This window comes from Pseudopipra pipra, chromosome 4, assembly GCF_036250125.1.
Source record: "Pseudopipra pipra isolate bDixPip1 chromosome 4, bDixPip1.hap1, whole genome shotgun sequence".
Classification (NCBI taxonomy): domain Eukaryota; kingdom Metazoa; phylum Chordata; class Aves; order Passeriformes; family Pipridae; genus Pseudopipra; species Pseudopipra pipra.
Genome location: NC_087552.1, coordinates 1,986,884 through 2,014,846, shown reverse-complemented (window position 1 = coordinate 2,014,846; position 27,963 = coordinate 1,986,884). Strand labels below are relative to the sequence as shown.

The 27,963-nt window shown below is 46.8% G+C and overlaps 1 protein-coding gene across 8 annotated transcripts in view; it reads right to left on the bottom strand.

The window, feature by feature from the left end:
* SLC4A4 (solute carrier family 4 member 4) overlaps positions 1-27,963 on the bottom strand; it is a 140,702-nt gene that overhangs the window by 45,499 nt on the left and 67,240 nt on the right. For 7 of the 8 annotated variants that reach the window (XM_064653726.1, XM_064653730.1, XM_064653724.1 and 4 more), the window contains 2 exons: positions 4,410-4,545; positions 1,029-1,189 (listed from right to left, as the gene is read on the bottom strand). In XM_064653726.1, coding sequence (XP_064509796.1) covers positions 1,029-1,189; positions 4,410-4,545 — 297 coding nt within the window. Of the gene's footprint in view, positions 1-1,028; positions 1,190-4,409; positions 4,546-10,619; positions 10,854-27,963 lie in introns of those variants that run through there. The other variant, XM_064653731.1, reaches the window with a different exon arrangement.

The window sequence follows — 27,963 nt, the reverse complement described above, 5'->3', positions numbered from 1 at the left end:
GATTAAATCATCCTGGAAATCCAGTCCTGGACATCCCTACCTATCTGATTAAGGGTCTGGACCAGCAAAAATACCCTGCTCAGGATGGTGTCACAGTGTCACAGCAACAGCAGTCACTGACGTGTAATTTAATCTCCCAGGAATTAGATTTAATTTGGAAATTGAAGCAGGAGATTGAAGGTGACATCTCAAAGGGACTTCAAAAGGAAATTTAATGTTTGAGGGTTTAAGGTTCCAGACCATGGACATCAGCTGCTGCTTCTGAAGCAGGTTCAGCTTCAGCCTACAAGTTCAGAGGTTTTGGGGGGTTCATTTTGTTAAACTTTGCAAAGCTGTGCATTTGGATACACAGACACAAAAGCAAAGGAAGATAAATGCCACCAAAAGCACTTACAAAACTAAGCTCAAAACTCTGCATTTAACACCAGAGGCAGCTTTTGTAATTCCAAGTCTTACAAACCAGTGCAACTCCCTGTATTTGACAACTCCATGCCGGGATAATTTTGACCTTGCTTCCTGAGAAGATAATTCAAAGCACTGAGTTGTTTTTTTTGGGGGGAAGAGGGGGGCAGATATTTCATTTAGCTCTTCTACACCTCCTCACATAATGGCTTTTAAATTCAGCATTTTGTTTTGGTCCCTCCACTGGATGGCTCACTTTGAAAGTTTATTTTCTATGAGTTCTCACGTGCCATGGGGAGCATGGTCTGGCTCTCAGCAATGTCACTGAGAGTCACTCCAGGCCACAGCTATTTTGACTGCAAGAAACCTGCCCTCCAATTCCATGGGGTGGAGCTCCAACTAGTGCTGGGGCTGCTCTCCCCTCTCCCTTGCTAGGGGAAAGTGCCCCATCCTAAACACAGCCTAGGGCTTTCTAGTTTTCCCTCTTATTCCTTGGAGGATTCTCTCTTTTCCTCTTTTATGGAAAAAGCAGTGCTTTTACATTAAAACCACCGTTAAAACCATATCAGGGTTAAAAAAATTGGTGGGGAAGGGCTGAGGGAAAGAGCCAAGGCAAGTGTACTTACCCACCACCTGTGGGAGGGAAGAGGCCTCCATGTCCAGCATTATGGAACCCTTCTCTATACACGTCCTCAGCTCGAACAAGCTGTGCAGGGACAAGGTGGCCACGTGCGGTTTGCTCCATCGCTCCCCACCTTGTTCCACCTTCTCCTCAAACTTGATCCATCTACAGAGGGCAGAGCAACAGGACTGGGTTAAAGCTGCTGGCTCCTTGCAGGGAAATAAATCAGCATTTCTGGAAATAAGGTGGCTTGTCCTTGAGTATCTTGGCAGTGCTGGTTAATGGCTGGACGCGATTGTCTTAGAGGGCTTTTCCAACCTAAAGGATTCTGAAATCAGCCACTGCCAGAACTCTGCAGCATGGAATACTGCTGTGCCATGGACAGGAGCACATCCCAACCACATCTGAAGGTGTTCTTAGAGAACAAGTGAGCCACCAAAGGACAAGACACAAATTGAGGGGCTCATTCTTTCCCTCCAGCCATTGTTTAATGATTTAACCAGGCAGGTCTGAAAAACCCAGAAAGCTTATCTCTGGTGGAAGGTGAGAGCAAAGGTTAAATCCTGGTCTGAGCAAAACATACCTTACACCCCTAAAACCAAGTCCAATTCCCCGGGCTGCAGCCCACCCCCACCTCCCCCTCCAGCCTTGACCCTGCCCTTGGCTCTGCTGTGCCCAGCCTGGAGTCCATAGGGATGAGCAGCTGGGACCTGGTCCAGACCTTTTTCCTTTACCACAGCACCCAGAAATGGCTTTGATGTAACGTGGGGGCGCAGGAGAAGGTGTTTCAATATCCCCTGATGGCAAAAGCAGAAGTGCTTTTTAATCCCTTCTTCAGACACATTTTAATATATGTGGAAAATGAAAATTCCAGTGACTAATATAAGGGGATTACTAAGACAAAACCCCCACAAAAAGGTAAAGGTAAGGAAGCTCATAAATGGGTTCAAAAGAATATTATTAACAGCAAGTAAATTGTATTTAATCCTGAAAAATGTATTACTTGGGGATTAATCAATTATGCTTTACAATTGCAATAATCTCTTTTTGAGACTTTGTTTTTTTTTTAAAGCTGCTTTTTAACTCAAGCTAAAAGATTGATTTTCATCTCCAATTAATAAAGTTCTCCTAGTTCACAAAAAATAGGTGTTTCCTAGGACACCTTTGGGACCTGGGGGGATGCAAATCTGTGCATTTCCGGGGCTCTGTGGGATGCGGGACTGAGACATATTTACCCTGTAACAGCAGGAAGGCTGAAAATTACCAAGTGTTTGTCCTTCCAGGGAAAGCGATTACTCACAACTATCAATATTTGCTTTCTGTTTACTTTTCTCACTGAAAATCCACAATATCAACACAATAAAACAAATATTAGCTTGCAAACCTGGGTGAACTAATGCCTGCTCTATTCAAGGAATTACAGGATGGTTTGGCTTGGAAGGCACCTCAAAGCTCTTCTTGTTCCGACCCCCTGCCATGGGCAGGGACACCTTCCACTAACCAGGTTGTGCTAGCTTGGGAATGCCTGCATTCCAGAAGTACTCACAGGATACAAAGGAAAGTAGGAAAAGGAAAAAACCTGCAGCAGCTGGAAGCCCCCAGCCTGTTCTGAGGCTCAGTGGGACCTTCTGAGGACCAAGATGCCACTGTAGGGTGAGGACTGTTGTTCTATAAGGCAGGGAGATGGCAGGAAGGTGATAGAATCACAGAGAAAAGGAAATGACGGGACTGTGGGGTGATGGACAGAGGTTTTTTTTAAACTTCTATTATGGCCTTTTTTAATTACATAAGCTCTGCCAGGCAGTACATTTATATCCTTCACCCTTTTACACGTGATAATATCAACACACCATTCACACAACCCTTTCTGCAGCTCTAAAATTACAACATGAAAGATGCCTTCTGCCTCCCGGTTGGCAGAGCACACGAGCTGTCTCCAGAGCACACGGACTGTGCCGATGGCTCCCAGGCACGGGGTATCATTCTGGAGCCCACCAAGTGCACTGGGGACAGGTTTTTCTTGCAAATATCAGCCCCTTGGAGCCACTGCTGCTGACAGGTACCTAGTTCTGAAGCGCCCAGTGCCAGGGGAGCCTTGCTGGGGCTGTCGGTGCAGTTTCCAGGGCCCAAGGGGCACAAGAGGGTGGTTTGTGCCTGTTAAATCACTCCAGGGATGGGGATTCCACCACTATCCTGGGCAGACAACCCTTTGGGTGAAGAAATTTCTCCCAGTATCCATGCTAAACCTCCCTAGGCACAACTTGAGGCCATTTCCTCTCATCCTATGACTTGCAACTAGGGAGAAGAGCCTGAGAGAGAATCCCACACACAGCTCCATGCAGCCCTTCTACCAAAGAACTGTGATAACACCCAAACCCAGAAAGTACTGAATTAATGACAAGAGGGAAGAAAAGCAATAAAGGGAGAAAAGGATGGGCAACAAATCAGAAGTTAAAGAGTAAAAGGTGAGAAGTTGTTAAATAGGTTCCCCAAGTGACTGAGAAGTATAAATGAAGGATGATAAGGGGGTAAATGGGTATGTGGTGGAGTGGCTCATTAAACTGCAGGTAAAGAAGATTAAGGTAACCAAACATGGGCTAATTATGAACAAGGACGGTGCCCTTAACAGTGGGAGGTGGGGAAAGAGCTTAGCCCAGCCACCATAAAGGAAAAGGAAAAGCCCCAGGCTCACTGAAGGTGAGTGGGAATAGGTCACAAATCCAATCCAATGCCTCTTTCAGTGGTATTTAGAAATAAACTCCATGTAAATTGTGGTAACTAGATCCAAAACACTCCCTTTTTTTTTTATGGCTTTTTGACCAAAAAAACAGCAGCATCAAAGAACAGAATCAAGGAACTCAAAGCAGGCAACCCCATCTAGCATTTAGCACACACCTTGAATAACTTCTTCACAAGCAAAACCTTTAAGTTTCTTTCCCTATTTAAAATTAATCCCACCATTAGGAAGGAGAGTGACAGCCAAAATTTCCCTGCTTGTGGTGTGCAGTGGGACCAGGCTCAAGAGCTACTTTGAGGCAATAGAGCTGAAGCAGTTTTGACTCAGGCACTCACTTTCTGGCAACTCTGGCCAGAAGACACGTCCCCCTGTGCAAAGCCCATAGTTGTCTCTCCACAGGCAATCTACTCCAATCAAACTGGCACTCCGGTTTTTTCCTAGTTTTTGCTTTAAAGGAACATTTAAACAAACCCTCAGTTCTCTCGTTTATCAAAGAAAGGTAATTTGAACCACGCAGGCTCCTTTCTGTGGCTACCCCACATGGTCCTGCAGCACAGGTACTACCCAACGGAATGCTAAAGAAAGGAATTTGCCACAGGAGTCCTGCTGGCTGCCCTCACCATTCAGGGTAAAGGAAAACCAACCCACCTTGCAGTCTCCTTCCATTCCATCTCCTGTCCGTCGACGGCCAGGAGTTCATCCAGCTCGGTGAAGAGCTGCGGGGGCGCTGGGCTGTCATCTTCCTCTCCGAGGATGAAGCGGATGCGTTCGGCAGCGGGGGAGACTGCAGAGGTGAAAATACTGCGGTTAAGGGCCTGGGAGATGACCAGGGACAGGCGGCTCCTCTCCTTCCCCTGCTCCCCAAGGCCGTTCAGCTGCTTGTCCAGGCTGCCTTTGCCATCTGACATCCTCGTCGCCGCGGACGCAGGGGCGAGAGCCAGGGAGCCTCTATCTCTCTCTCTCTCTCTCTCCCCTTCCTTGCCTCTCACTGAACTTCTGACAAGTTCAAGCTGGGAGTAAAGTTCAGGAAAACTTGTCCCTTCCTACGGACCTTAACTATGTTACAGCAATTTGTAGCCCTTGTAAAAAAAAGCGCTAAGGAGCTCAAAACCAATGTGCTCTACGGCGCTGCCCGAGGACCTGCCGCTCTCTGAGCAGCCCAGATCCTTCACCCACTTTTTTATATGACCTAAAACCAGTTCCGGCCAAACCAACTTGAGGCGTGCTGGCACAGCATCCCATTGCTGGCTCTCCCCTCCCTCCCTGGCAGTCAGGTTTGGGTTGCCATTGGCCTGCAAGGCAGGCAGGAACTTCCCCAGCCCACCGCTGGAAAACACAGGAATATTTAACAGGAGGGTTGTCTCATCTATACATGAAGAATGCGACCCAATGCCATTTAGTCAGGCACCAGTGCACTGAAAAGAAACAACTGGTCCCAGTTGGAAAAGACTGCCCGCCTAGGGAAAAGTTTAACATACAGCACAAGCAAAGTCCCTTCGCATTAAGAGCTCAAGAAAAAGGAGCAGAAACCCCCTTCCTGGTTAAGAACCAGGATTCAAAATTCAAACCCACAAGCATCGGTGTCCACACATCCCAAGGCCTAAGGGCATCTCCCAAAGGCAACCAGAGCCCACACCACCGGAGTCACCTTGCTGGAGGGCTCCTTGGGGTCTACAGCCTTTTTCTGAGGGTATCACCTTAAAACAAAGGTGTGGCCACGGGAAATTTTAAGACAGGCATCCTTTCTACTGGATGTTTATCAGCATTAGAGATACACAGCAGACTATGAACTTTGAACGGTCCTGCTTAAAAACTCCTTTCTTTTCAAAAGATCAGCTGGTTGTCTCTTGCAAAATAATTAATTACACCAGGTGTCCAACCACATTGATTTTTCCAGGGTAAACAGAATCTCAATTTGCGATGGGAAAAAAAGGAACCAGTAACAAACATTCCCCTTTCCTCCTTTGCTTTTTCCTTAAATAAACTTTCATAGCTTTCTTCCTAAATTATTCAGCAAAGGTTGATGCAAATTCATTTCTTCATCAGTTAGAGCAACACAGATAATATAGATTGCTTTTTGATTGAAAGTATATTTGTGATCATAAATGCCTTTGGAATTCCCTGGGCACCCAAGTACCTTGTCCTACTGCTACAGCAGCCTTCCCATCACGAGGCATTCATCTTCCTGCAGGCTCCAGAAGGGTTGGAGAGTGACTTCTGACAAGGGCCTGGAGCGACAGGACAAGGGGGAATGGTTTCCCACTGCCAGAGGGCAGGGTTAGATGGGATATTGGGAAGAAATTCTTCCCTGTGAGGTAGTGAGGCCCTGGCATGGGTTGCTCAGAGAAACTGTGGCTGCCTCATCCCTGGCAGTGTCCAAGGCCAGGTTGGACAGGGCTTGGAGCAACCTGGGCTAGTGGAAGGTGTCCCTGCCCAAGCAGGGGGTGGAATGAGATGGCAGAGTACCTGTACCATGCATGTTCCATTGTCCTCCTGCTCAAACTGCACTAGTGACCCCCAATAAACTTTTATATTCAAACAGAATTCAAACATCACAGATAGAAAACAAGTAAATGTCCATCCTATTGCTTCAAAAAGCAACGTGGAGCACAGAAGTGGCTGGTACATGGAAGAGGCTGTAAGAGAAGGGACAGCACAACTCCTTGAGCTGCTGAAGGCATTTGCTGGAGTCGATGGGAAAACTGTCTCTTTTGAGTCACTTTGAAGTAGTTTTATTACATGAAAGTGTTACCCTGATATTCCATCTCATAACATGCCCATTCCACAACATTTTACTCATTGAAACCCGGGTGCCCATCACCCAACACCCCTTCTTTCTTTCCTTGCTGTAATTTCCCATTATCCAAGTTCAGCACCGATGATAAGGTTCACAATCCCATTAAGGGGTTTGCTGGGTCACAGGTCCCTGATGGCTCGCTTGACCACATGTTCTTTATTGCGATTTTGTGGGTTAATGGGCCGTTTATGGGTTGTTTATGTGCTCTCTTTAGCAAGGAGAACATATTTTCATCTTAATCTCCGGGCGAACACCCTGTGCTCAGCCTGGGCTTAGGGACTGGAGAGTCATTAACTCAAGGGGGTGACCCCTGGAGCCCTCCCCTGCCTGACCTTTCGAGTCAGCCTGCCCCAGCCTTGGCCATCACCTTCATTTCCACCTCATCCGTCCAGTTTGGGAGCTGCTGGAACCAGCACTGCTGATGCCAGGAGCAGCTGCTGCCACTTAAGCTGGTTTATATGGTTTTCCTTGCTGTCTCATTCAAGAGAACAACCTGATGGTCAGCAGAAAAACGCAGCAGAGAAAAGGCTAATCCACAGATGTGTAGATGGCTGGGATTATATTTTTCTCCTGAATGGGAGAGGAATTTAGATGTGAATTGGAGAGGGTAAAATGCTCCGACACAACGTGGGTAATGCCATCCATAGGTGATGTCTCTCACTTCCCTCTCTTCCCTTTCCTGTGCCTTTCAGCCACACACGGTTCGTGAGGCAGCTAATAAAATCCATCACTTGCAGAAGGGAACTAACACATCAGCAGTTTCTCCTAGTTCAGCTCAGGCCAATTCCGAGCACAATGTACACCCTCGGGTTCCCAAAGGCAAAAATCAATCTCCATCAACAGAGAGGAATCTCAGGGAGCTCAGAAATAGGGAGAGACACATTCTAGCACGACAACCCCAATCAGGCACAACTGAACTTCCCAGGCCTGCTCCAAAAATGGTTCTGGTGGGAGCCCTCTCTCGCTGTCCAAAGCGATGGCAGAGCCACACACGGAAGTGCTGGGGGGCTTTGTGGCATCGGCCTGTATCCTAAAGTCACCTCCTGCTTCAGTGCCAAGGGCCTGGCTGGGGGTGGATGGAAGGTGGTTTCAGCCTGGCTCTCTAGGTGTACGATGCTGCCTTGGGATGAGGGAACTGGGGGTACCCATCTGTGTTGATATACAAGTAAAACAACCTCTTCTCCACTCAACCAACCCAGTTTTCCTCCTGCTTTTTCAGCGTGCTGTTACCAGGGACACCTCTAAAGACCCTTGGGACTGCACCTCAGTCAACTGCTTCCTCCACCCGGGGCCAAAGGGACCATCGGGCAGGAAGTTCTCTGTTACTTCCAAGTGCATTGGCAGCTACAGAAATCCCCAAGAGACCTGGTGCAAATCCCTGCCCAGAGCCTGTGGTACCGTTATTGAGGAAGGCCGTTTGTCAAATGGGCTTTCCAAGCAGGGTTATTAAAATAGGACATGATCGTACTCCGGTTCCTTTCTGGGGCCGCCTCAGTGGGCCTAAGCTCAGTTCAAACCCATCCACAGTCAGAGCAGTGAAACACTTGTGCAGGCACTTCTACCACATTTAAAGTCATTTTCTTTCTGAAATTCATTCATGACCCAAATCAATTTTAACTCTGCATTAATGTCAGTACAAGACACCAGATAAAGGCAAGCAGGGAGCTCTGATGGCCCACAGTTGTACCAGCTTCCTCGAAACACAAACCTGAACAGAATCACACCTAAAACCAGGAGTCATTGAAAACAGTCCTTGTGGGCACCTCTGCCAGTTCCTGGGTGGCATCCGACACGCTGGGCCAAGGCCACAGGGTAAGGCAAGGGGTGCTCTCCTGATTTACCAGCAATACTGCCCAGCATTTCTGGAGCACAGACCCTCCATGCTATTCCCACACGCTGGCCTTTCCCAGGGTCCCACAGAGCCCCCCCGGGGTGATCCGCTCTCCAGCTAATCACCCTAAGCAAGCGTGAGAATTTCTCTTTTGCTTGTTTTGCTGCTTTGCTTAGGAGCGATTACTTTTTGACCCCGTGCTGGGGCGGGCTGGCTGGGAGGCAGATTAGACTTGTCCACAGGCAGGACTTGTCAGCCGGGAGGGAACGCTCCCCGTGCCACCAGGATCTCACCTTGGCCACTTCTTGCACGACTATGGGGTGCAGAGGATTCTACTCGAGCTGCTTGACAAATCTTGAAGCAAATATCCCCCCATCCTTCGATCCTGCCCCTTCCCAGACATAGTGAACAGCACTGACTGGCTCTGGAATAATCCATTTTTGCTGGACTATTGGACTGTACAATTGTACATGTTCTGCTGTAAGCTCCTCTACAGCATGTGGCATATATTAAGTCTTTGATCTGCAAAAAATCTTCAGTATTAGACAAATGCTTACTAATACCACGATCCCTCAAGTGCCAGAAGAACGGCAGCGTTTACATAACAATTTGCTGAGCATTCCCAGCTCCCTTGGTCATGGGTGCTGCCAGGATAACACACCAAACCTATGCCTACAGATACTTCACTGAAACATTCCCTGGAGATACAGGGAGAGGAAAAGGACTCTTCTTCCAAAAATGTCTCAAATTAACTCACCTATAGCAGACAGCTCTTGGGGACAAGGTGTGATATGTGAACAATCAGTCTGAGAACCTTCTAAAGAAAGCCAGCATCATCTCATGAAAAGCTGGTGATCATTATCCTACAAGGCAATGCCTATAGAAGAAGACAGCCTGCCAATTCCAACCACGTGGCTATGATGGAGAGACCACCACACGCTGTATCCCAAGTCCAATAACGAACTTTTTGCAATGTTGTTCCACTCGAGGGAGACTCTGCCTTTGAAAACTGCCTGTTTTTTCCAGCTGCAGCCAAACCCAATAATATCTGCATAACCTGCCAGGAGTAGAGGCAGCTGCAGATTCCCAAGGAAATGGGTATGGATAGCCTCCCACAGACACATGATAAGCCAGACTGAATATTAACAAGGCAAGGCTCTGCCTGCTCACATCAATGCCAGGCTCCTGATTCCAAGGCTGTGGAATCAGGTGTACATGGACCAACAATTCTCTGTGAGGATGCCAGAGCCAGATGTCACAGCAGTGATTGGCTTCCAAACTGCCAGAAAACCAGGAAATTTCTCTTTCTTTATCACTTGTTTTTAAATTTTCTAGATTCTCCAAGTGTCATTTTTAAATGGTATCAAAGGCAGTGATGCCTTATTTTTATGAATCAACTAGTCCACAGGCTGTGCCTTGTCCCAAACCCTACTGGTTACAAAGCCTGATACAAACTACATCACAAGCAATTCTTTACAAAATATGGATAACAAAGGGATTTTTGGACTAGTCCTGGAGATCAGCCATCTTACTTCCAGTTGTGTCAAACTGCTACGGCAGCACATTTTTAAGGAGCTATTCCTGAGCAGTTGCCAAGAAGACGTTAATAAAGAAAGAGCAGCATCTAGAGAGAGCCTGGCTTTCTTTGGAGCTCTGCAACATTTCCCACTGTCACATGGACAGGAGATGCTGTCTGGCATCACACCTCCCTTGGACCTGAACAACAGTCACCAGTGAAACAGCAGCACAGTGGCTGCCACGCAGAACAGAGTTCAAAAATCGCTCCCTAATTCTCAGCATTTTCCTTCTTCTTTGGCTTTTCCCTGTTTCCCTTTTTAAAGCAGTGTGGTTTTCAGAGTCTCCTGCAGAGATTGGTGCCGTCCAATCCTCTCTGGGATCCTGCTGGGTCCTGTTTTGGTATCTTAAACATCGTAAGATCACTCACGATCACGCACAGCTCCTCCTGTACCTCCATCAGCATCAACTGCACCACGTGGGCACAAAGCAAGTGCTCCTCATAAGACAGCACAGGAGAAAACTCCTGCTTCTTTGGTGAGCAAAAAAAAAAACAACCCACCATTTTCTTTTCCAACACTGCAGTGTTGCTCCCCAAAGACAATTTTACAGCTGGTTTGATGCGCTGCAGTCCCTGAATAAGTGGTGTCATTTCCTTGCATCAGCCACAAGCCATCCTGCCAAACTATAATTCAGTTTATCACTGATCACTTACCTCTTTTAGGTAACGGGGAGGGTACAGGGACATTTTTAAGGACACAGCTACAACAACTCTGGGCTCTCTTTTCCTGAGTTTAAGCTTCCATGCAGTGACAAGAAGAAACTTCCCTCTCTGCGCTTTCCAACCAGCCCTTGGGCTGCAAGAGCCAATTTTCTGCCTATTAAGCTCTTCTCACAAGCAGGGTTTCATCACTGTCTATTTGTCCCGTTCAATCAATCTCCACAGCAGCTCGGACTGCTTCAGCACTTCTGGAAGTCTCCTTCCACGGGGCTCGGCGGGACAGATCCCACCCACGGAGGGAGGAAGCCACGCGCAGGCGGGCGAGGATTTTCCCTATTTATTCCCTCTGCTTCCGTGGGTGCCAAGCCCTTCGTCCCGTGTCTCTGGCTGCAATGGAGCCCATCTCCGTTGCCAGGCAGTATTTCAAGGAGAACTGAACGTCTCTGGCTCTCTGGCACCCACACTTTTTGCTTTCAGCTCTTTTCATTCTGTCCCCTCTGTTTTCCCTGTTGCCAAACACCTTGGCCATGCCAGGCCACGGACAGAAATGTGGGTTATTACTCCTCACCATCACTGCAGGGACCAAGTGGTGCACAAGAGGAAAAGACACACATGTTGGGGAGGGTTCTGTAGGCTGGTATTTCTTCCTGACCACCTGCCCCACTTCACACTCCATGCAGAACAGAGGAGCCGCAGTATAAATAGCTATTTTCTAGAATGCCAGAATGGTTTGGGTTGAAAGGCACCCTTAAAGAACATCACTGGGGATTATTCCAATGGCTGATTGTTCTCATTGTGAAAAATTTTCCTCTTGGGTCTAATGAGAATCTCTCTAGGAGAAAGGTGTATCCATTACCCCTTGTCTTTTCCATGTGACTCCTTGTAAAAAGGGAGTCTCCACCTACTTTTTCATGTGTGAATTTGGTAGCCTAAATCCATTTGGAGCTCAGGAAGCCACCTTGCCTTGACTAGCAGCAGGATGAAGGTGCCAGGCTCCTTTGACATGCTTTGAAAACGGCTTTTCTATTTCTCCACCACCTTCTGAAAAGCTTCATTCAATGACAAACTGCCCTTTTGGCTCGGAATGTTTAACAGCCACTTATCTAAGAAACTGCAAAGCCAGCCTGAGAATCCAGACAATGCTTCCATTGACTGGGAGAGGACCAGGACTTGGCCTGACAGGGTGGTTATAAAACCAGTTGGTTTCATGTGTGGATGCTGGTTTTCCTCACGTTTCCCTGCTGCTGCAAAGCAAGCTCCATCAGGTAGCTCCATCTCTACAGACCTGCCCTTTGGGTGCCTGCATTTATTCCAGACTTTACATCCTGATAAAAATCCTGTTCTCAGCACTTCCCTCGCTTGGCATCCCCGGAAATGCTACGACCATCCTGACGGAATTGTCCCCGCCAGTGAGCAGCGTGGCAAAGCAAAGCTTTGGGCGCATAAATCACTTCTCTGAGGGCATTTTCTTTTCCTCTCCGAGTCAAGACAACTCAGAAAAGGGCTCTTGCAATGGCATTTCGGGAGCAGAAAGACCCTATTGAGACACAGGCACAATAACCAGTTTCGCCCCTGCCTTTAAAAATTAACCACCATTAACTCTGGGCTCGGCACGGCTCCAGGCTGCCAGCAGCACACTCCTTCCAACTGGCTTCCCAGAAACTCCTGAATTCAACTTGTTCTCAAAAGCCTGGTGACATTTGGGCAGCTCCTGCTCTTCACTGGTTTCCCCTTGCGACGGCAAGTGGAGTTCAAGCTTCTGCCTCTTTTTTCCTCTGAGTTTCACAGACTCACCCCCACCTCCCTACAGGAGCACTAAATCTCCACGGAGCGTGATTATCGTGGAAAAAAACCCAGTGGATTTGCTGGGGTTTCACCCACGCTGGAAGTTGGTTCTACTGCTTTAAGCAAACTTCTGTAAATTCAATCAAACAAATGTAAGTATAATATATTTCCACTTTTAGGAAAGGAACATGAGCAGGATCTATACCAGTAAAATTGTGTGCAAGAAAAATAAAAGACCATTATCCAATGGATTTATCCAGGAAAACCAAGCACAGGTTAGCTTTCAGTAAGTGACTGCACTGTAATTAAGATACTCCAGGAAAGGCTACTGCCAAAACTGAGGGAGGAAGAAAGCGAGTTCAAACAAACTCAACTTGTTTTTTCACTGAAAAATGAGAAATCTGGTATCTAGAGACACATTTGGAGACTCCTTATGGAATGCAACATAAGCCACACAGAGAGATACTTTTACCAAAACAACAAAGAGGCTCTAAACCAGGAGGGAAGCACAAATACACAGAACAAGGAGGCGAAGCCACACTTCACTGCACCATTTAGGAACATCTGGGTCCGACACAAGCTGAGGTCAAAGCAAAAATACCAAACTGAAAGATTCCACTAAAACCTGGAGGATAAGTACAAGGAAAATGAATTATTTAAGACCATTAGCAGCGGGAGCCTGAGAAGCAGTGGGCGACCCGGACCACCTCAAAGTGAGGCGGCCAATTAAGGGGATTAAAAATTGTGCAGAAAAGCAAACCAGCTGCTTTATGTGAAACTCCAGCACACAGGTGGGTGGAAAGGCACTTAGCCTTCTCCAAAGGCTAACGTGGGAGGCAGGTGCTGCAGAATGAGGAAGAGAAGATGGAGTGAACTCAACAGCAATGAGTGGCCAAGTCCTTTGTGCTCACACCTCACCAGGCCCTGCCCAGTCCTGAGGTTTTTGCCAGGTCTGGGATGTTTTGTACAGCCCAAAACCAAAGAAAACAATAACCAATCCGCAAACCCACCAGGGATTGGTACCCAACAGGACATCACCTACCACCTTTCTGCCATTTCTTTCTAGACTCCAGGTTCTGGAGGTTTTCATTGCAGTTTCCAAAGGTGTACAAGGTTACCATGCCTTTATTTTGCTTCCACGACTAAAAACACATGGGATCTGAGCTGCCCCAGCCTGCTGGGACTTACCCGGGCGGGGTGGCTGTAGTTAAAAACAAAACCATTAGCAGAGTTCTCTGAAGCGCTACTTAAGCAGATTTTTTTTTTCTTTCTTTCTTTTAAACTCCTAAATGCAACTTTAGCAATTATTGGTTTATGTAATTGCCTAACATTTAATGTTTACAGACACTTTTACAACTAATTTACATGTAGTTCACTAAATGCTTTAAGGTTAATTGGTCTTTTGTCGTGCATTAAGCAGCTTGTTAATTATTAGACATTTGGGAGGAAAACACAAGTAGGAGGTCGGTTTGGGGATGGCTTGGACTGAACCGAATGGCTGGGGGGGATTTTTGCATAAGCACTGACCTTCCTAATGGTCAACCCCCTGTGTAGCCCCAGAGTGGCAGAACATGATGAGTGGTGTCTTTTACAGGGTCATGTCACCTCCTATGTTCTACCTCTGAGGAGGAGGATAGAACAGAACTCACCCCCTGCATGGCAGGTGAGGATGAAACCACAGGAAAAGAGAGAGAGAGAAGATGCAATTCCTTGTGCTTGGCAAGAATAATTTTGTACTGCCTGTGCTTAAAGAGAGCCCCAGGAGATCCAAGTATTCTCTGCCCCGAGGATCCAAAGATATCCATGAGAGGGAAAAATAACCAGTGTGCCTGCCTGGGGCTCTGGGATACCTGCACTTCCATCTGACAGAGCGCTCCGGACGGGATATCACAACTTAGAACTCAACATTAATAACTTAATTACCAAGCTGGCCCTGTTTGGAGCAGAGGTTTGGACCTGCTGATGGTGCCTTCCAACCTCATTTATTCTATTCCAGATAGCTGATCTCCATTCCAGCCATCCCATCTGCTGCCCAAACCTGAACGCTTTGCCAGGTTTTCAGAGCAACTTGTGGTAATGAAGAGAGACTGGAAACCCCATGCTGGGATTAATGATCTGCTTGGCATCATGGTCTGGAGGATGAGAGCAGAAGTGAAAGGAACAAAAACCCAACTCTATATCAGAAGATATTTACGAACAACAAAGGCTGCCCCAGCACCACAAAGACCAGAGGAAAACAGCAAAACAATTCCCAAAGCTGCACTGCTTCATTTGCATTCAGGGAATCAACCCTGACCAACCCAATATAAAGCCAAAATCTACCTCTACTTTTTAAATCCCTCCTCAAGCACAAAACTGGCTTCAGCATCTCAGCATCAAAAGCACTGAGCAGCCAACAGCACGGTTGGCCTTAAACATCGTCCAGGACTTAAAAAAAAACAAACAGTGGAAAAAAAAAAAAATATAAGGGGAACAAATGAGCCAGGTACCAGCAATAATCTTTTAAACAACTCGGGATGAAAAGGGCAAAGCAGAAGTGAGCAGTGTTTTCCAAACCATGTTCCATCAGAACAGCATTTCCTCCAACATGTAAATCTCTTTACAAGCACTGATCTCCTTAGAGTCGTTAAATGGCATCTTTATTTCTTTTTAATTGCTCCCAGTGCATTTTAAATTGCTTTTTGAAAGTATAGTACAAGTATATAAACACGATGTGTTGAAACACAGAACTGTTAAAATACAGGAAATAAATCTGAAAAGGCTGTGGTTTTACTGGTGCTCAAATTTCATTACCCAGAAACAAGGAATGCACTAGTTTTAAAACAAAAAATACTTGATTATTAAGAATGACTTAGTGTGTGGCAAGTTTCTGCAGATGATTATTATAACTCAGCAAAGGGTGCTGTCGCTTTCCTCCTGACCCTGCACACACTCCGGGTTTAAGAACAGCAAGAGGGAAACATCACCCTTCCTCAGCTTTAGTGCCTTCCCAGCACTTCAGCCTCTCATTCATTCCCCCTTCCCTGTTGGGATCAGTGCTCTGGGCTTGGACCACTCTGTTTTGCTGAATTCAGCTCAGTGTACAGCCACGAAACCAGTTACATGGGCAGGAAACCAGTTAGATGGGCAGGAAACCAGTTAGATGGCCACAATGATATAGGGAAGGTAGAAAGGAGCTGGGGTGCGACAGGAGCCTTGTACAGGAGACGTGCCTCTGACAGAAACCTGAAGTTTGGGATAACCCCCCATGGAGCTGTCGAATGTTCCCAGCCCGGCAGCTGGGCTGGGCTCGGGTAAATGCTGAGGATATTGAAAGGGCCCTGTCCTGGTGCCAAGCACGCTGCTCCCATGACAAGGGTCGCTTTGTCTCGCATCCCCTCCACCTCCCAGCACATGGGAAACTTCAGAAATTCCCTCGCCGAGGAGAACAACTAAGCTGAGTAACTTGGAATTACAGGCTTTCAAGGTTAGTTTGCTGCCGGAGCCAAGACATATTTCCAGTGCTTCTCAGGACTGAAAACAACCTCCTACTTTTAATGACTTGCCTTTTATCTTTAATAAGGGATTAGGAGCTATTTTTCCAGCTAATACCTTAAAATCCAGATAATCATAAAAGCAATCAGTAATACCCAATATATGTTAATTACTCATTTTCTTCTCGTCTCTGGCTGACCTGCTGTCACTCACAGACATTAATTTGTCTATAATAAGGCTGCAAATCAAAACCAACAAAAGGCTTCAGGTCCTCTGGGGAGTCACAGGTTTGGACTTGGGGGATTAACCACAGATTATACCTGCGACGACAGCGAGGAAAACAACATCACAGCCAAAGAGGTGCTGAACTGTCCCACCAGCTGCTCTCCTACGCCTGGACCTGCTCAATTCCCACAGGAGTCAGGCAAAGCACAGGACTGATGTAAAATAAGGTAACGAGGCACTGGACAGACTTGACAGCACTAAGGGAAGCCAAAGTCACACTCACCAAAGTTGTTCCCAGTGAAATGTGACCCTAAAATAATTTTAAGTTTTCCATACTGAGCCACACTAGCCTTTCCAAAGAGAATTTACAGGAATAACAGGTGTAGAAGCTTTACATTCAAGGTCTGGTGCTGGAATAATGATGCTGATCAGCACATTGCAAAAGACTTAAATGACCAAGGGTTTGAAAAAAACCCTTTTGGTAGAAATTACATGAGTCCCCTTGAAAAACTTCTGTCAGAGATACCAAACCTGAACTTCCTGTATCCATTGAGGAATAGTACAACCAGCATATCCATCCTCACAGCTGTCTGCACAAAATCAAAGGAAAATGGGAAATCCTTACACTTTGTGACAAAGAGACACCCAGAAACCAGAGATTTGCACCTCTGAACCCAACTAGAGGGATACAACAGCAGGCTGAAGGGAATACAGACATTTCAGGGAAACCTCGCTCTAGCAGGAACACAAGGCTGAGCTCTGTGGAAAAACAAATAATCTATAAATTTCACACAGGTAGTGTAACCCAGAAACAGCTTTGCTGCTCACAACAGCAGCATCTCTGCCACACGTCACCAGCCAAACCCTTCCCTTCCAGATCCTCACCTGCAGATCCCAGAATGACTGGAAAGCTGAGACTGGAGGAACCCCACTGGACATCATCTGCTCCATCCTGGTGCTGGAAACACGGCCTTCAATAAAACACTCAGGGCCCCGGCAAGGTGAACCCTGAAATTCCCAACAAAGGGAACTGCACCAGTTTCTGCTGCATTGTTTGTTTTCACAGTGGAGAATATTTTTCTTGTACCCAGATGGAATTTTCCCTGGAGCAGCTCATACTCAATCCCTCTGGTCCCATCACTGTGCACCCTTCTGAGGATCTCTGCATGCTGGGAGGTAACGGGCTCCACTTGCTGCTCTCCTGAGGGCACTACGGCTGCACGGACACGGTTGATTCTGTCCAAGTTTCGGGGCTGCCCTTCTCTGTCCAGTCCAAACCTAACTCCATGTTACTGCTCGGTTCATTGCCTTCCTCTTCGTATCCCAGCAGTGGGCAGGAAGATCACAATGATGTGGTTGTCCTACGTCCAGTTCAAGATCCATTCAATCCCTGTCCCTTATGCCCAGGCTGGGGGAAGGAGGCATTGAGGCGAGTCCCTAACGTGGATCAGGCCTTTGGAATGTGGATCAGGTGGAACTGTTCCCGGTGAAGAGCAAGAGACTTGACAAGTTTCAGCTGTGCCTTTCTACTGCCCACGACTTTGGGGTAGTTTGGACAAATTTTCACCTGGGCACTGCCTGGCACACACAGCCAACAGTTCTAATTTCAGCTGTCTGATGTAAAACACAGGTGGGAACTTCTTTCCAGAGATGAGGATCACTAGATGATTTTTTTGTTAAGTTCTTTGAAATATTTTCTCAAGTTTTAAATAGAAATTTATCCCAGCTTTCCTTCCTCCTCCTCCCCACAAGAAATGTGAGCTCAAGGTAGACACCTGGATAGAAAACTCCAGGCCTAACGATTACATTTTGGCAAAGACTCAAGAGTTCCCTGTCACAAAATGACAAGAAAAGAGTTAAGAAACTGCTTTTGAGTGATATTTAATGCATAGGTGGCTGAGATGTGAGTAATCTATCTCCCAGCTGCTTCAATATTCAGACTGCCTTGGCTACGACTTGATGGTCCTTCTGAATTTATCCTCAATGGCCCTGAAAGTCCGAGTGCACAGTTTCCCTACTCACAGAAGAACTCATAGCTCCTTGGATGCCATGAATTTGGAGAATTCCCTGAATTTCTATGACTTAGGTGGCAATGAAAAAAAAATGCTAGAGCAAGGATGGACGTACCTACTTGGAATTACATCCAGCATTTATGGCTGGATATATATATACATATGCCCTCTGCGCAGTCATTTCTTCCATTGCCGAGTCCTGAATAGCTCTGCACTGCCCTTAAAGGAGTTTAATCAGCTTGTACCTCAAATCCAAACTCTCTCCATCATACTCCTGCATCTTCTGTGTTTTAAGATCGCAGCATTTGAAATCTCGGCCCCCTCGCAAAATCACCCGCAGAGGTGATTTCCTGCCACCCCCAAACCACCTTCCCCCGTAATCTCTGGAGTCAGAGTCACGTAACACTGGGAATCATCTGGTTCTCAGCTCTATTAATAGAGGCTGTGCCTGCAGACAGTGCCTGTGGCCAGGCCAGCACCCTGGTCACGTAACATGGTACGTGTCTCCTCGGTCTGGAGCGTGACGTGACGATCCTGACCCTGCCCCGCCAGCACCCGCAGTTTCGATAACTTTTTAATATAATAATCTAATATTTTAAAATAATTGTAATATTACTGACAGTTTACATTATTAAATTATGCAGCTCATTAAAGAAATTCAATGTGAGGTGATAAAACAGGAGAGGTTGTTTATTTCTCCAGAGTTCTAAGTTAAAAAGGGATAGGAGATGAGATCTGGGGAGAACAGAGAACTCCACTAGCTCATCAGCTCGGGTAATGCTTCCTTTAATTCCTAAAGGGATTTTTAACTGGGGAAAAACCCCAAACACCAAGTAGTTGCACCAATGCAAATAAAAGCAGTCTCCCCCTTGGAATGGAATTTCAATTTCCATACTCTCCATCTCCCGGTGGATATAACACCATGATCACCTGACCTCAGCCATCTGCAGGCAGGCTTTGGACACGAGCAGAGCATTGGTTACTATGTTCTAATGCACAAAATTTAGGATGCTGAATACCTGCAGATTCCAACATCAAATTAAACCAAGGATATTTAGAGTGCAACTCGACTACTTAAATGGAATTACAGAAGATGTAGAAAAAAAGGTTGGTTTTCCAGGTGTTTCTCAACTTTATGGCAGTGAAGAAGCCACGGAGCAAGGAACAGCTCTTGCATAAACCTGACCCCTCAACCCCAACCCAGGTTCTTCCTCTTGATTTTGAGATGAAGTCAAACCTCTGCCCACAATGTCTCAGATAGGAACAGTTCAACTCACTGGTGTAGATAAAAAAAAGCCTTTTCTTCAAAACATACTCATTTTTTTATCCCCCAAAGAGACAGGAAATTGTGAGCAATAAACCTCAAGGATTTCTTTTCCAAGATTTGAAAGCTGTCCTCCAGTGGAGATTCCCATTTTAAGCACATGCTTTGCATAACTGAAAGAAAATACTTGACCTTGATAGGAAGCAAAATATTTCTTGCAAAACATTTACTCTTCCTTTTGCTGTGTAAAATCCATCTGTTCTTCCCAAGCGAAGGACATCAAACCCACATTCCTCAGAAAAATGTCACACCAGATTTAATTGGAGGAGGATGTTTTTACAACAAGTTCAGCACTGACCTTATGTTTCTGAAGCCGTGGGCTTCTAAGAAAAGAGCATCTTCCCTTCTGCACCACGTGCTGCCTTGGATATGAGGGTTCTTCCAGAGCCAGGAGGATGTTCTTCACAGATCCACCACCTTCACATCAAGGATATCTGACAGAGCACCAAATACTGCCTAGTGCTGTCCCACACCCCTACAAAGGCCTCAAGCTCTCTAAGAATTTGTACCCAGGGCCTCTCCTCGTACAACCTGAAGCTGCAGCGGGAGCAGCGTCCACAGAATCAAGGAATGGTTTGGGTTGGAAGGGACCTTAAAGACCATCTCATTCCATCTGTATAAAGCTGACCAGGCAAAAACCTTCTGCCTTTCCATTTCTCACGAGCACAAACACTTACAAAAAACCCACAGTGTCACCGTGGCTTGCAGACACCTCAGACAAGCACAGGCAGCAAGTGAATGGGCTCACAATAAACACCATGTGCCTGACCCACACAGAGCTATAGGATGTAAAATTCCAGCAGATAACCAGAGGCTGCACACGCCTGGATTGCAGGCTTAGACAGTCACCACTTCCACAGCTCTCCCCTGGCAACCTCTTTTCCAGATGGAACCTCAGAGGAAATCCACACCCTCATTTCCAAAATGTGCTGAAGGCCAGCAGCTGCAACCAAAAAGATCAACTTCCCAAGTCTCCAAATTTCAAAGGAACCCCAGAGTAAATACTGCACCTCTCTGTTTTAAGAAAATGGGTGAAAAGAAGTAAAAACACCGCTTCTGGTCAGTCTCAGCCTCACAATCCCAAAGCTGTTGTAAAATAATCCTTCCCAAGGGTTTGAAAATAAAGAGCCACTATCAGTATGTATCACTGGAAGCACCCTCCTGCATTCCTGTGATCCAAAACCACACAACTCCTCTTCCAGCCAGAAACCTTCTCTGTAGCTCCTTACCACTGCATATTAATATTATTTCACCTTCTGATGGTTCTCTCTATTTTCAAAGGCTTCCAAAGCAGCCACATTCCCTTTCGACAACAGGAATTAACAGGTTCTTCCCCAAAGCATCACACCTTCCCCTTCTCTGCCCTGCTCACACCTGTCCCAAATTCCTTGGCAAAAAATGGCTATAACCATGGGAACTTTAATCAATAGGGGTTTTTAGCCATCAAACGTGTGCAATAACCACTGTGGAGGGACGAAGCAAATGCCCCAGCACTCTTCCTTTTTTAGAAAAGCACATAATTATGTTAAACAACAGAAGTATGAGATTAGTCACAGCACTGCAGCGAAAAGAGTCAAGTCACCAACCTTGGATTAGCTGGAGATGTAATGAAGGCGTGCTAAATATTCTCACAACCCCAAAATAACACTCAAATGCACTTGAGGGTTATCTACGGTCCTCCAAAGCAATCGGAGTTAGCCACGGAGAGAGAATTAAATTGCCTAAAGGAAGGTCTGCAGGTTTAGGAAATCTAAGGAATGGATCCACCAGAAATTTTTTTTACTGCAAACAATCTATCTCCTCTTCTCCAGAAGGCCAAAGAAAAGCCCCTTACGTCGTTCACAGGTATTATATCCACTTTTTGGGAAAATAAAGGGGAAGAAAACACATCCCCAGCTTCCCAGACGCTGCCAAGTTTCAGTTACAAGCCTACAGCTCCAACTGCTGTGAAATATGGGATGTCCTGAAAGCCAACCCTCTCCACGGCTGGTACCAGCTGCGAGCTGTGACAGCACACAAGTCATCCACAGGACTTGGCTTCTCCATAAGGAATCCAGGAGGATAGGGTTTGCTAAAACCTGTTTTGCTCCAGTGATCAGGGAAGGACATAAGGCAGAAGCTGGGGAACAAGACCTTCATCCACAAACCTCACCCAGCTGCTGACTTCTCCAGCTTTTTAATACTGAACCCTCCAATACTTAAGAAGCACCGTAAGCACAGAAAACACTGTATTCCTCAGGCGCAGGCTTTGGACAAAAATCCATGTGTGTTACCACTCTCACACGGAAAAATCAGGGTATCTCGAGACTGGAAATGAAACCTGAATGCAAAGGAAATATTTGCCAGAGCAGGATGGACACAGCTGTCCAAGGCAGCTCCAGCCAGAGGGGCGAGCAGGGTGCTGTGACCACCACTGCCAGCTCTTGCCAGACATTTTCCATGTAGGATAAGTCAGCACCCGATCTCCCACAACAGGTGGGAAGAAGCCTGGCTCACTTGTGACTCAAGGGGAAGGTCAGCAACTGCATCACTGCTTCCAAGGGGAACTCCAAGGGGAGCTGCTCATCACCCTAACTGACTTGAGAAAGATCCCAGCCCAGGGGAATGATCCTTTTTTACAAGCCCTTTTTCACAACAACAGGGAGAAACTATGAAAACATCTGGCAATCCATTTAGTGACAGCTGGATAAAAAGCATTGGGAAAATGGGAATGCTCCTCCTAAGCGCTGCTGGGGGAAGAAAGCCCTTTCACAGTACTCCACTTCCAAAGGGAGAGCAGGACAAACTGTGCAGAGACTGTGGCAGCTTTTCCATGAAGACAGCCATGCTCATCCTCCCGGGATCAGTTTACAGTAAGCCCCGATGAGGGAGGAAGGTTCCCAGCAGAGCCACACTTCGGGAAAGCCGCACAACTCCCAGGCCAGCCGGGGCGGTGGGCAGGGATCTGCCAAGTCCAACCCTGATCCCATCTGTGCTCTGTTTCTCCCACTTGTGACCAAGGGAATTCTTTGGTTCCAAAAGCCTGTGGTCCTGAGAAAGTGAGCTAATGAAAGGGGAAAGGACAGGGAGAATCGATACCAGGAACAGTCATGCCAGCGTGGCAGAGCACCAAACACGCTCCCCGAAATCTCGCCTGCTCCCAGGTTTCCCCACGTAGCCAGAGCAGCTCCAGCCCGGGTAACTATTTATATCAGCAATCCACCCGGCACTTCAGCAGATGCTCAGCTTTAAATATGGCTTTAAATCTTCTTGAAAGCAGCCAGGCTAAATATATGCTCTGGGTTAAATTTGTTCCTGGTGCTGCCCTGGATCAGGGCTCTCGTTCTGCCCGCCCTGTTCCTATAGGTGCTGCCACAAGGTGTCCTGGCAGCCTGTCCTCGTCCCGCCGCAGTCCCTCCCTTCACTACAGCAAAGCAGGACCAAACCCTCGGAGGAGGTGATGCTGGAACGTCCAACAATCAAAAACTGCTCGCATGCAACCCCAAATGTGGTTTTGTCTGCAGCTGGAAGCTTCTTATTTATTGCCAAAGCCCTAAAGGAACCCACAAGACAAAGAGCAATCTCATTCCAAAGGTAAACAATTCCTTACAAAATACTGCCTGTTTTGCATATACACGCATATGTATTTTAAGTAGACAAGGTAAAGGATTTGGAAATCTTCCCTTTTCACCACTGACACAGCTGGAATAAAAACCAGACTGAGCTCAGTAGAAAGCCCCCAGCACTGTTTTTCTGGGGCAGATCCCAAGGCACGCTGCCCATCCCATGACCTTTAGCAGTTCCCTGTTCCCCCCTCCCTCACCCACACATGACATGCATCACTGGGAGCTGCAAGACGCTGCAAAACCCTCGGGCCAGGCCAAAGGAAAGTCTAAATGACTCCAGGATTACTCTAAATTAGGAGTTTAGAGTGTGGGCTTGATATCTGAACTCTACAGCTGACAAAATTTAACTGGGAAAACCCCACGTGAATAATGGAAATCAGCATATTCCATGGTTCCAGAGCTGTTTCTTTTGCCTCCAACCAGCAAATGGGATTCTACAGCCCGTGACAGTCGTTTATCTGAACCAGTCCATCACCAAATAATCCCCATTTCTTGCAGCAGACACGAAACAACTGCTCTGGATGGCACTACTTTCCTGCCGCTAGGAATGCGGAGTATGTTTCAGGCCCGGCTTTAATGCAAAGCCTAGACTAATCCCCCTGGAGAGCTTTAGCTGGCTTTTGCCAAAGGAGCAATTGTTGCCACTAAATACATTTATACTGTTTGATGGTGAGTAGTTTCTTTCCGCGGCGTGAGCTCCCATTCCCACGATGAAATGCACACTGGAATGAAATCACTTGACTGTATTTCTTCTTTTGCTACAGACTCATCCTTCTGAAGTTTCCCATCCTGGGCAATTCACCTCGCAACACGCCGGGACAAGAAAACCATGATATACAAAGTAAGCAGAAAAGTCCCACACAGATAAAGGGAAACCCAAATAAGAGCAAGGCCAACAAAACGGGGTCAGGCATGTTCTCTAGGAATACCCAAAGCGCAAGGCAGAGTCTGTGCCCGGCTGAGTCAGCACTCTGCCTGGGAGCAAGGAGCAGGCAGCACCTTCTCCTCAGCGTCTGGAGCCCAACAGGTTTGCAAGGTGCCCCAGAAAGCTCTGAGAGGCCCAAGGACCAAACACCACACACTGAAATCCTCCCACATCCATGAAACTCTTTTCTGGCTTCAAAGCTTCCATTGCCTTTGTGGACTTGAAACCACGCAGTTCTGGGTGACTTCTGTCAGTGCATCTCCTTGTCAGGAACCGATCCGTGCTACCCACCTAACTGCCCCCAAACAGCTCCCAAAACTTTGTGGAGCCATCACTTGCCATCTCTCCAGTTTGTTCTTTTCACACAGCTTGTTCCGCAGGCACCACGGAGTGTCTGACTGTGGGATACAGCTGCTCCCACAGGGCACACTTATCACCCTCTCACTGGGACAGAGCTCTCAGGCAGGGAATTCACAGGGGCTCATCTCACTCACCTAGACCACAGCCCATAGAACACCTTCATTTAGCTTCTCCCAGCCTGTGTGACACCCATCTCTGCCCAGATGTGGTGCCAGACACTTGCTAAGTGCCTTGATATCTAAATCTTGTGGTTTCAGAACAGCTTTTCTGCCCTCTCTGCACCAAGCACACCACGTTTCACCGCCTCCAGCCAGCTCTTCCCGACTGCCTTTCAGTGCATGCCCTTTTTTCCTGACTGATGACTCACATCATAAGAGCTACTTATCTGCTTCAAAGACACCACCACCACTACCCCAAAGCCACAATACCATCAGTGCTCTGCAGCCAAGGACCACGCTGTCGCCACAGCACTGCCAACTGCTGTCCTTACTTCCTGATCCATTATCAGTATCATCCACCCCACCACCCTCAGGCTTCCCAGCTCCCACAGGGCCAGGCACTCCAAGCAGACTCCTACGGTGATGAGTGGCTCTCTGGTGGATCACAGTGGAGCTGGGTTATCAGTGAGAGCCTGAAGGCCAAGCTTGTCAGTCCCAGCGTTACGGAACTGCCCTTGGAGCAGGAATACACCAGAGGGTAACTGCTGGAGGTCTCCACAGAGCAGGATGCCCAAAGCACCTCTCCTCCCATGCCCAGCCATGTCATTCACAGGGTTTTCTACCCCCACAGCTCAGGGCCCAACCAAACAGCCTTGTTACATCGGATGAACTCAGTTCCCATTACTATATTTAAATATTTAGGTCTCCAGTTGGAAAGAAGGCTTGAACACACCCCAATACCACATTCAGGATGGGACTAGTCCATTCCTAGGTTTCCTCACACAGAGCAGGAAAGGCTCTGCTGATTTATGCATATTTCTATTTCCATTTAACTGCTGAGGTTTACAGTGCCCTTCCAGGGAATATCCAAGCTGTAAGGAAAAGGCACCAAAAGGGCTCTGCCTTTTTAGAGACATAAATCTGGCCGGGCAAATTCAAACACATCTATCCAGAACCGCCTACATTTTTGTTAACGTCTGCTTTCCTCTTCAGCTTGCAGATGACCAAGCTCTTCCCTACACATAATTTTGATGTACTTAATATCATTATTTTGAAGTTCACCCAGTGGGTAAGAAATCAGCAAATAAATCCAAGCAAAGACTCTCCCCTGCTTGAACAGATGTCGGATCAGGATTCAAAGCTGAGCAGAACAGCCCACAGCTCTCAAGGATTTCTTTTCAGATATCATACAGATTTATTCTACCAAATATACCATTTTTCTGGGAAATGGCTGATGCTGAAAAAGTGGAAAGGAAATAATTTGCAATGATCAATGTCCTAGAGCTGAGGCCTTCTCTGCCCTACCTTGTTTATTCTTCAGGTTTATGACAAGCAAATCTCAATTTCCATTTCCTTTGGTGGCAGCTCTTTGACTGTCAGTCCTTCAGGTCACAGCTAAAAGAGTCAATTTTGGCTTAACACAAAGTCAGAGAGATAAAAGGCAGAAGACATAAAAGAAAGGCAGCTCTTGCCTCTCATTAACTTGTTGTTTCTTCAAGGCATGAACACGTTCACGACATGGCATCTGCTCCAAACTTCAAAGCAAGATCACCATTCCCAAAATAACCCCAGCAGAAAGAGAAATCCCGGAGTGGGTCCCTGGACATGACCCACAGCTGCAGAAGGCTAAGTCTGAACACAAGTCTTGCCTCAAGAGCATTTGTAAGGGCATACTGAGACTTGGCTTTCATGAACCATGACATACATACTTATTTCAGGGTTCCCAGTTACACAAAGCCCACACTGGAGCCATGTCCACAGGGATGCAGAGAGAGCCCATTGCTATCAGCTGGGTATTCTGTATGGAATTGATTGATTTCTCTTTTATTTTTTTAAACACTCCCATTTGGTCATTCCAGCCTGCTGGCACTCCAGTAAAGCAGGTTTTTGGCCTCGAGATCTCTGGTTCACCCTCCACATGCTTCCTAATCATCTAATTCCCTAACAGCTTCCCTGTGCAATCAAAATTATCTGCATTATCGTTGTGCCAGCTCGATCTGGAGGACAAGATGAATGTGGGGTGCCAAGAGAAAAAGGGAAAGGCCCGGGAAGGCCTGATATGAGGGAGTTCTGCAGACATCCCTACACTGCTCTCCACGACTCTGCTGAAACGTCAATTGATCGCACTCCTTAGATCAGCAGCATCTGCTGCCATCCCAGAGCCACCATCTGTGCACTCATTTCCCAAACCCACAATCCCAACTGGAGGAGGTTAGTAGGTCACGAGCATAATTCTCTGCCCCTCCTGGGATGAGAGGAGAGTCGGCTCCAAGCCGCAGGAAGCACTGAGAGCCCCTCTGCCACCCGTCCTGACACTCTTAACACCTGTCCTGCCCCTCCCAAAAGTGGCCAAGTGCCCCTTTCCAGGGCAAATGCCAGAAGTGACAGGCAAACCTACCCCAGCTTTGCTGATTTTAAGAGTGTGGAATTAAAAAAAGGACAAGAGCCTCAAGAACAATCAGACCAAGGATCAACATTTGAAACGCTCCCGACAGGAGGAGTTCAGTGAGATTCACAGGAGCCAACTGAAAACACAAAGTAGGGCTCAGGGAAGAAAATCCAGGGGTTGGTTATACTGACACTAGATAATGAACTCTTGTTGGGGATGGCTTGTTCCCACGCTGTCCAACAGATTTGCACAGAGTTTAATCCAAAAAGGGTAGCTCTGCAGTGCCAAACATCACCTCCGCAAGTCAGCTAGAAAAACAGCTCTGGCTTCAAATCAAAATGTTTCTAAACGAGATTTTTTTTTCCCCACATGGTAAATTCCTTAGACTTTTCTGTCCCTTAGCAGTTTCACGTGAACACAGGGAACAGAATTAAGCAAAGAATTAAGGTGGCTTAGGTAATTATAGCGGCACATGCTATCAGTTCAAGACAGAAGATTAGCACAGCGAGCTCCCAGTTAAAGGGTCTTCCCCATACTGGGAAAGGAACTGGCCTCTTTTTTGCTCTGGCTATCTAAAACATGAACAGCCTACCATGTCAAAGTGGCAACACAGATCCCATAAAAACTTCCAAGAGGTGCTTTTGCTGGTACTTAAACACTCAAGAAGTTTCAAGCTGAAGAACCACTTGCAATCCACCAAATAGACAGTTACACACCTCGTGGCTTTAAACTCCACATAAAGGTTATATTGAATTATTTTCTTCGACAATTACATGACTAATTGTGTCTCCTTGGGCCAGGGGAGATTTCTAAGAAAATTGCCTGGTCAGGAAAAAGGCAGCAAAGACCATTCTTAAATAAGAAAGGCTTAGTAGTAGAGCTGCAAGCAAAGATGCAGTTAATCAAGGCAGAAGTCACCAGTAAATGAAAATGCTCAGTGTCATTCACACCTTCCCCAAAACCAAGGGATTTTGAGACTGATCATCTCTGCAGGTTACTTTTTCTGTTCTGCCCAGATCCCATTTATGAAATAATTCTTGTTATTTTATCTCAAACTTTGCCACCACTAACTCAATATTAA